This window comes from Festucalex cinctus, chromosome 6 (genome assembly GCF_051991245.1).
Source record: "Festucalex cinctus isolate MCC-2025b chromosome 6, RoL_Fcin_1.0, whole genome shotgun sequence".
Taxonomy (NCBI): Eukaryota; Metazoa; Chordata; class Actinopteri; order Syngnathiformes; family Syngnathidae; genus Festucalex; species Festucalex cinctus.
This window is the reverse complement of record NC_135416.1, coordinates 15,137,501-15,147,500: the sequence shown is the minus strand read 5'-3', so window position 1 is coordinate 15,147,500 and position 10,000 is coordinate 15,137,501. Positions and strand designations below refer to the sequence as shown.

At 37.2% G+C, this 10,000-nt stretch overlaps 1 protein-coding gene across 5 annotated transcripts in view; it reads right to left on the bottom strand.

Annotated features, from left to right (window-relative positions):
* The window catches only part of sgcz (sarcoglycan zeta), a 273,737-nt gene that overhangs the window by 34,085 nt on the left and 229,652 nt on the right, over window positions 1-10,000 (bottom strand). For all 5 annotated transcript variants that reach the window (XM_077525222.1, XM_077525226.1, XM_077525223.1 and 2 more), the window contains exons 5-6: window positions 2,477-2,599; window positions 2,130-2,202 (exon numbers count right to left, since the gene is read on the bottom strand). In XM_077525222.1, coding sequence (XP_077381348.1) covers window positions 2,130-2,202; window positions 2,477-2,599 — 196 coding nt within the window. The remainder of the gene's footprint in view (window positions 1-2,129; window positions 2,203-2,476; window positions 2,600-10,000) is intronic.

The following is a 10,000-nucleotide window of genomic DNA, read 5'->3' as shown; positions in this document are numbered from 1 at the left end:
ATTGAGCGTTGTGAGCAGCATTCGCTCACAACCGAGCTTGTTATCTGGCTTGGGACTTGTGGTCTCTTTTACGCTTCCAATTTAATTTAATTGTGCGGATTGATTTAATATACTGTAATGTGATTGCTTGTCCCGCCACTAAATACAGTATCACTGTTGTCAGAGTCAGATTGGATAATTTGCATCCATGAAAATCCACATTTTTTCATAGAAAAAACTTGTTGAAATACTTTCCATAAGTATATTTTATGTGTGTGTGTTTTTTTTTTCTTTTTCTTTTTGTAATACTGTATTTTGCTTTTTTCAGTAACCAAAAAGATTTGGTCATGACATCAGTGAAACAAAATTATCATTCCACACTGTACTATGGACAAAAGGGAAGGAATACAATGGCGAGTCAATTAAAATGAATAGAATGAAATGTCTTTGTGGCCTACTTAGAGAGAAAGTTATGAGTACAGTAGCTTGTTAGCGGAGGAACATGAACATGTTTTAATGGGGTGCACACATTGAAAATCAATGACAAAAGATGAGGTATACATTGCAGGGTTGCAGGAGAGTGACCAGTCTATCATAGACAGTGTTGCCACAGTTACCTTGAAAAAGTAACTTAGTTACTTTACTGATTACTTCGTTTTAAAAGTAACTAAATTGCGTTACTGATTACTTGATTTTAAAAGTAACTAAGTTAGATTAAAAGTGACTTTTTTAGTTACTTTCAGCAGCTGCCGATAACACCATCATAACATAAAAATAATGCGGTAGAAACAGAGTTCCAAATACTTTATTGAAAGTACATTTTTAACATGAAAATAGTTTTTTTCTTATGAAAAACAAAATAGGCAGTCTCTCGTGACTTCTTGTAACATAAATACTTTTTATAAAACAAAAAATAAAAATCTATCCAGGTTGAAAATGAAAATCCCCTTAATTCCTCTATTGTTTGTTCCACTATTCCAGTGTGTACACTTGAGTCGACTCGTGCATGCTGAAAACGTGACTTGTCTGACGTCACTCCCCCTGGCGAGAGGGTGGAGACGACCTCATCCCATAATGCTTCACGGACCAGTTGAGGATGGAAATAAATTATTTTTTACCACTTTTATGGTCCATAATGTACCGTATTTTCCGCACTATAAGGTGCACCACATTATAAGCCGCACCTTCAATGAATGACAATTTTAAAACTTTTTCCATATGTAGGCGCACTGGATTATAAGCCGCACCTCCAATGAATGACAATTGCAAAACTTTTTCCATATATAAGGCGCACTGGATTATAAGCCGCACCTCCAATGAATGACAATTGCAAAACTTTTTCCATATATAAGGCGCACTGGATTATAAGGCGCACATTCAATGAATGACATTTTAAAACTTTTTTCATATATAAGGCGCTACAGTAAAGGCTGGGGTTACGTTATGCATCCATTAGATGGTGCTGCGCTAAAGGGAATGTCAACAAAACAGTCAGATAGGTCAGTCAAACTTTACGAATAGATTACAAACCAGCTTTCTGACAACTCCATTCACTCCCAAAATGAATAAACAGCTGTTTTATTATTTTTCTGAGCTAAAGTATTTGTATTAGTTCGCGAACCAAGATGGCGGGATCTTCTGCGCATGCACCGATCGTGCAGGGTCATGATAGCGTCTTGACAGCGAGACCTGTTGCGGCTCAATATTGATCCATATATAAGGCGCATGGTCAGCTTTTGAAAAAAATGAAGGCTTTTAGGTGCGCCTTATAGTGCGGAAAATACAGTACAGTTTTTTTTGTTGCATTGTGTGCCTGTTGGTTAATAAAACTACTAGTAAAAGTATCATCACTTTTGTTTTGAATCTGCAAAGCATTCACGACCAGACCATGGCTGAATTCAGTGTGGTGATCAATGACTTCCGCTTCATCTTCGTAGTTAGCGGCGGCAGTTTGTGGCTGTTACAACAGTGAGATATTTTGCCTTCTTCATGAAAATGTGGAGTAACGCATTGAATCTCTGGACAGTAACTTTAATCAGACTACTTTGTAGAATAAAGTAAGGCGTTAGACTACTAGTTACTTTGAAAAGCAAATTCGGCATCACTGATCATATATACGTCTTTTGGCTTATATACAACAAAGTACTTACTTTAAATCCTGGAAGGGTTCTGCTCTCACGTGTGACGTCTGCACGGAATGGCTAAACACAACTCCTTCTGACCCTGTGAAGCATAACAAGAGACATATTTTAGGTCAATAAAAGACTAAAACATTCTTTGTGTCTTTGTGTTTAAGTGTTCTTGTAATTGCATTTCTTTCTGGATAGGACACTCACTTCTAATGGAGCTAATCGCTCTCCAATTATCAGGATCAGCATGTGGATGAAAGTTTAATTTGTATTTGAATAGATTACCTTGGCATGTGTGCATTTTGTGTATTTATGTGCTGCTGATAAAAAGAACAACGGAGACATTCCAGCTTGAAGGATGCGATCACCTGTCACTCTGAGTTTCTCAGTGCCGATGCTGATCTCCTCTTCATCTGCAGAGAACAGAACTCTCTCTCCATCGGCACTCTTCACCTCAAACCTCTGACACTGGACCTCCACCGTTTCTGAGCCTAAGAAAGCGGAAAAGAAAATGGGCTCGGAGTCAAAGATTGAACAACGTTTCAAGCGTACATAATGTACCATGTGGATGATTCCCATGTAAAGCTTCCGACACAAGCATTTAAGCGTGAGGGTTTAGCTTCGGTGACCCTTGAAAAAATGTGAAATCTGAACCACAATGCGCAGAAAAATATTCACTCGGCCTTAAAGATGCTCATACATTGTGTGCAGTTGGTGGGCGCATTGAGTATGATCTAATAAGATCTTCCATCCATCCATCCATTTTCTTGACCGCTTATTCCGCACGAGGGTCGCGGGGGGTGCTGGAGCCTATCTCAGCCGGCTCTGGGCAGTAGGCTGGGGACACCCTGGAGTGGTTGCCAGCCAATCACAATTGTCAATTGTCACTTCCTCTTCACATTAACTCATTCGAACCCAAAAAGGTGTAAACATGTTTTTTAATACTTTGTCCTTCACTCCCAAAATGCATTTACACATTTTTTGTTTTATTATGCAAGAGCATAGAGAAGTTTTTTTTTTTTTTTTTTTAATGCAAGAGCATACAGAAGGCTTTGATGCAGCTTGTTACGTAAAGGGGTGACTTAAAGCAATTCTAGTTATTACAAAAAACGGCCAGCAGATGGCAGCATAGTATAAGAGATCAGCCAGGGCCATGTTGCAATAAGCTCTTTTTGTCCATGTTTTCACCAGGAATGTGAATATTGATTTAACTTAGCTATATTTAATGCTAATTGCTGCAGAATGGAAACAGATACAAATGTACATTGTTTGCCTGATGAAAGAAGAGACGCTAACCTTTCTTTTGGTAGGTTCCATGTTTTTATAGCAATAGAACAAAATATATTGTGGGCCTTGCAAAAACAGCCAGGAGCGAATGGGTTACATCACTGAAAATGGCTGGGAGTGATGTAGTTAAGTAATCATAACACATATATGTCAGGGCGAGTTCCAGTGTGGTAAAAGACACTCAAAAGACACCATCTACTTAATCATGCAAACAGGCTCACAATTCAGAGAATGCACCCAATTAAATAATCTGTCTTTCAAACCTTAGATTCTTCTAGTCAATGTCAATTATATCCATCATTTGCACACCATAGCAAGCAAACAACACGACTGAGAAGTTGTTGATTATCACAACATCCACAGTCATGCTTTCAGGAAATAAAATGCACATCTCTAGAACCTTGCTCAACAGATTTATACTGTAATACAAGCATGGAACAAACTAAAAGTAAAGCAGAGAGATGGTGAGCAAGTGTTGGTGCACATAATACATAAAATTGTGTTTGTAATTGTTCTGAATGCTTCTTCATGATTTTTAACAGCCCTTACATGATTGTTTGTTTTATTTCGTTGGTGCACGGTGAAATGGGACATCACGAGCAATTAAAGTATTTTGCTAGGTTTAGGATTTTAGCATCAAAAAATAAATCACAAGTTTGCATTTTGTTAAACATTGGACAAACACACAAGCAGGTGAGAAGTGACCTCCACCCACCACCACCTACTGCTTGGCTCCCAGGCTATTAAGTGGGCCAATTAGGATACCAAGAGTGACCTGCCAGTCTCAATCAAACTTTATTAGCCTCCGTCACTTGCTTTTCTTTTTAAAGTATCTGGCAACTTTGAGAAAGTAAGCAAGCAAGGTCTGTGCTGTGAAAACTCGACTCATCCTAAAGTGAAGTGTGCCAGTGCTACAAATGTATGCAAAGGTTTGAAGAGACGTTGAGAGACATCATGGCGGGGGAATGAAAGCGAGGGGAATAAAGGACTTTTAAGTTAGATGGAGAAAGAGAGGTTGCTTTAAATTGGAGATGTGCTGTCTCATACATGCAGCGAATAGCGTTTGGCTGCTCAGCTCCATCACATAACATAGCTCCGAGAGCGGCTTTCCTTGCATTGGAACAGGTCAGCACATTTTGAAGGATGTGTGTTTTATTCACATCACTTATTTCTTGAGGGTGGATAAAAGATTTTCAGAAAAGCTGGAAATCCTTGACAGTGGGAAAATGGATAAATATATTATGTTTGGAGATAAATGGAGTTAAGGTTTGCACACAATACACAGTGGGGATTGTGTTGAGCCTCAGTTTGCCGCCTTCAATTTGCTCATGTTTAAAAAGACAAAAATAACGTATTAAATGTGCAATATAAATAAAGTTGCCTAGCCTTGTATTGCCTTGCAAGTGCAAAAAGATGAAATAAACAAAAGGAGAACAATTAAAGCACAATTGAGTCATGCTCATCTTGTAAATCAATCTTGATTCATCAACCCAATGTAACTGCTCACTTTTTTTCCCCCATCTTACACCATAGATGTCCTAAATAAAGTCATCACTGCAAAAATTCTCAAATTTAAAATTACGATGAACACTATCCGAATAATTCTGTTGACCAATTTCTATTTTGTAATTAAATGAAAGGGGGCATTAAAATGGTCGCCAAGTAACTTTTCTTTTACTACCGTGCGTTAAAGCATTAAGGCCATAATAAAGTTATATGGCTTGGCTATGCTGGAATTTTTAATTCAGGGCTTTAAATTAGTGTTTGGAGCTATAAAGGAATATTATGCGAGAAGAACTTCAGACGGCTTGAGGATTCAAAACACAAATACAAGTCTGAAGTATGAATCATGCAAAAAAAGACAAGTTATCCTGCCAAACAGGCAATAATGAACTCTAATTAAAATTGTATTTACTGTGGTTTGGCAATCTGTGATCCTCCTACATTTACTTTGATTTCTTAATAAGTGTTGCCATTCTCACTCATGTAAACATGCCTTTAAGCTAGCTAGACAAAAAAAATAATCTTTCAACATGTTTAATGAAACATTTTTTAAATTTAAGCTGCCTTTCACTCGTTCTGTGTCTGTTTTATTGTTTTTCGGATTCTCCTTCCTGTTTTGACTGCTTGACTGAGCAGACACCTAACGTGAGGCACATTTAAAACTATCAAAGGCAAAAGGTTAGTGGGGCATTTGGACTTAAGTCATAAGTATTACATTTTACGACCACAGTGATATTAGCCGCCTGAAATCCATTTGATAAACAAATGTGTTTTCTTTATCTTTACATTGGCCAATGAAAATTTGTGATGCTCTATGTATTAATACATACAGGAAGGGTCATTGTTACATCCCTACTGAGAAATGAGCAATATATGACTTATTTTCAATGTCTATGCATTGCCTTTGATAATGTGGCTGCTATGCAGGCACGTCACTTAGCCCGACAGCTACAGCGCACTGCCATATAACGTCTTCTATTCAGATATGTGGCCATTACAAGTTTGAAGACTTGGCAGCAAACCAAACCCAAACAAATTACTTCAGGACCCCAAACTATGGGGCATATTCACTAAGAATGCGCTGCGTCCGGTAATAGCGTGAAATATTGCACCACAACTGCACACATAGTCTGCGCCCAGTTACCCACCTATTCACTAAGGATATTGCTCTAATCATATACCGGCGCAAACACGGCCACAAAACTGACAGCTAGGAGCAAATTTGCACCTGATTTACCACACATGGCAATGGATTTGCACCAAGAACATGGTTGTTATAGTAACAGTTGCGAGAAAGATGACATTATCAGAAAGCGAGGTTGGACCGAGATAAACGTTTAGAGTGCCATTAAGCTGTACAGAGCAGAGAGGACGACAATGACGTCATACATTCATAAAGTATAAATTATTGCTGCGATCGTGTTTCAAAAATATATTTTCAGAGGTTGGCGTGGGCGTACAGTATGCATCTGGCACGTAAAAATGAACATAAAATGCCTCCTTGCCATTTCCGATGAGCCCGGGTTACATGATGTGTCCTAACCTAACACGGAAATATTTCCCCCGCTCTCTCTCTCCTCTCTGCGTGATCTGCCGTGGATGTTGTGCTGCAAATGGCACGCACTGCTGCCATGATCCAGGGATCAAGGTTGCGTCAGGTTAATACATGCTTTCCAAAAACGTTATTTGCAAACTCGATGTGGCTATTTGCGCTGGCGTTAGTGAATTAGACGCTGCATATCAATGATTCTCATTTGCATTGGGGTGGGCATATCTTGCGTCAAATGTATGCAAATTACCTAATTTACATACGCGCAAATAACACCGGCGCACCGTGACGCAATCTGTTCGGCAGTGCACTTAGTGACGGATTTCCTCATCTGCGCGTGTTTAGTGAATTAGGCGCTCGCAGATTGCTCCATTTTTGCCGGTTCGCGCGGTGCAAAGGCGACGCAAACCTTTAGTGAATAGGCCCTAATGTATGCTAAGTCAAAATCGGAGAATCTCATAAATTGACTCACAAAGCGGATTGCTCTGGACTGTATTGACTGTTTCTATATATAACATTGCATAGAATATAATAATCTAATATCACACGCTTGTTAGTTCGATATTACCTGCCTGTTGTGCCCGTATTTTGAATGCAAATGTATCTACTGCATCTATAAATGAAAGTGAATATTAACATTCCAATAGGTTGTGATCTTATGAAGATGAAGTTTTGAAGTATTAAATGCACTTTTTCTTTTAAACTTAAAATATATAGAATTCATGAATAAAACATGAAATGTAGGTCAAAGCAGCAAATTCGCTCTTGGTTAGGCTTTGGCAATGACCCTCGAGGTTATCATGCATCAGTGATCACCAACTCAAATGCAAATGTCAGCCAAATTCTTGCCTTGAGAAACGGAACTACAGAGTAAAGGTTCTTGTGTTTTTTTTTTTTTTTGTGTGTTTTTTTTTTTTTGTGATGTTGAGCATGCATCACATACTAGCAACAAGCTCATGCAGAATATACTAAAACATATTAAAGACTGCAATAGTGCATATGTACACCATATCAAGTCATGTAAATAGTGGCGAAAACACCTTGAACAGCCAAACAGATTGCACTCATTAGCTTGTCAAATGCTTCAAGCTATGAGTGGATTTGCAAACTAACCATCCTGATGACTTATTCAAATGTGTCAGAGCTTATCTATGGATTCATTTCAGCATTTGTGGAATAAGTCAGGCTGATATGCTTGCCATTTCCTTCTCTGTCAAAAACGTTACATTTCATGAATATTCACAAACACTGTTGGCTGTGTTCTGTAAGGTAAAATGTTAAGAATTAAGGGGGTATTAAGCAGTGTGATGAGCATGACAGATTGATATGACATAGCAGTGATTTGTGTTCTGTACCGAGTATGGCAGATTGTAGTTGTACTAGTTGTTTACACTGCTAGACCTACTGTATATGAATATAAAGAACCAGATAGCAATGCAGTAGCTCAAGTAAATGCAATATGCATCGAACACTATAAAGTCAAATGCCCCCAAGTATCAATATTTGGGATTCTACCAGACTTTTTCGGAGCAACGTGTCTCTGTAGTCACACAAAAGTTGAGTTTTTGACTATTTTTCTCTCTTTTATAGACTTTATTATTCACAGAAGTTAATTTCTTTTCACGCTCTGTGAACAACTGATATGATATGCCAAAAAGTGAGATTCGTGAGCTCCATTTGTGACAACTGTCATTACATTTTACGATTGAGTGTGTTCTTGTTTTTACAATTTAACGTTCCCATTTTTTTTCCTCCACACTTTTAAAATGTTAGTCAAAATGCTTCCTGGCTAATTTTTAAATCAGGGGTGTCCAAATTCTTTCATTTGAGGGCCACATCCAGAAAGTCAGAAGGACACAAGGGCCACATAATGTTATGAAGAGAAACTGTGTTTAGTCCTAAAAATTGTACAAATAATTTATTTGTGCTTTTGCATATTTAGAAAAATGCTACAGTATATAAACCATTTTATTTGTAATATGGCACTAAGGTTATTATAGTTTTGGAATTTTTAATTTTAGTTAATTTTTATTAGTTTTCAGGCTGGTTCTGTTAGTTTTTATTAGTTTTAGTTCTTTAATAAATGCTTAGTTTTATTTTAGTTTTAGTTAGTTTCAGTAGAAGTATTATTTTTTTTTTTAAATGTGTATTACTTGTGCGCAATATTTAAAAAACCAGCATGGGAGTGACGTCATCTGAAGGTGCTTTTCTATTGGCTGTTGCTAGATGATGTCACTTCTGTGTGACATACTTTCAAACGTCATTATTCCAGTTGATATTAAAACAAATCTACAAAAAATCACAACAAAGACTAAAACGAAGGGCATTTTTGCTATAATTATAGTTTTAGTCAGTTTTGTAAACATAAAATGTAATTTTAGTTAGGCTAGTTTTCGTTTTTTAACAATAATTTTTGTTTTTATTTTACTTCGTCAACGAAATTGTTTTTTTGAATTTTAGTTTATTTCGTTAGTTTTAGTTAACTAAAATAACCTTTAATAGTACCTGTGTTTTTTTACACCCTCCCTTCTTACTTTGACCATCTCCAAACAGTTTTGTTTTTATTTTATTTGAACTGAGTCAAATGCCTTTTTTAGCATAAGTCGCGGGCCACTAAAAAAATGGACGGTGGGCCACAAATGGCCCCCGGGCTGTAGTTTGGACACCCCTGTTTTAAATGGTAAGTGAAGGTGACAATTTGATCCAGAAACAGGTTATTTCTAGCTCTACATTTGGAAATAAGAATACATCAGAGTTTGATAAGAGCCTTGGTATGATTGCGTTCAAATGTGCAGTATAATGAAACATGCGGAAATTATGCGGCACAATTATGCGGTATTACCTCCGACAAGAAAGTGATGTGTTTCACCTACACAATGCATTTCAGTTTATTCATTGATTTGTTGAAAAGGATGTTGTATTTATGGTAATGAAATTCATTCATTCATTCATTCATTCATTCATTCATTCATTCATTCATTCATTCATTCATAAAAACCTTGGGAATTATTTTCCTATGACAAGTTCAAGAGCGTGATTTTACTGATCAGTGGGATAGCTTTATATTCAAACATATTTTTTCTTTATTCGGTGAAATGTTTTTACAAAAATATATAAAGTGGTTTATGTGAAGAATGTCTGAAAACATTACTGCTTGAATCCCAATAAACACACACTTTAATCAAAAGTTTTTCTTGTTGAACTTTCAAAGTACGATATCAATGCCTGGGAGGACTTTTGAAACCGAGGGGGGGGGGGAATAAAAAAATCACATTTCATAAACAGAAAACTATAACATTTTAATGGTTTAGCGTGGTAACTGAGATGTTGAGTTTGTTTTTTGCTTCATCCGTCCACCCCGATTCAATTAAGTAGTATATCAACATTATATGCAATAAAATATGCAGTATAATCCATTCAGCCATTTCCAATTACTTATATTCAGGGTTGCAGGGAATCTGAATTCTATTCCAAGTTGACTGTGGGCAAAAGGCAGACTAACGACAGACAACCATGCACACTTATATTCACACTAGCGTCCCACAAAAAAAAG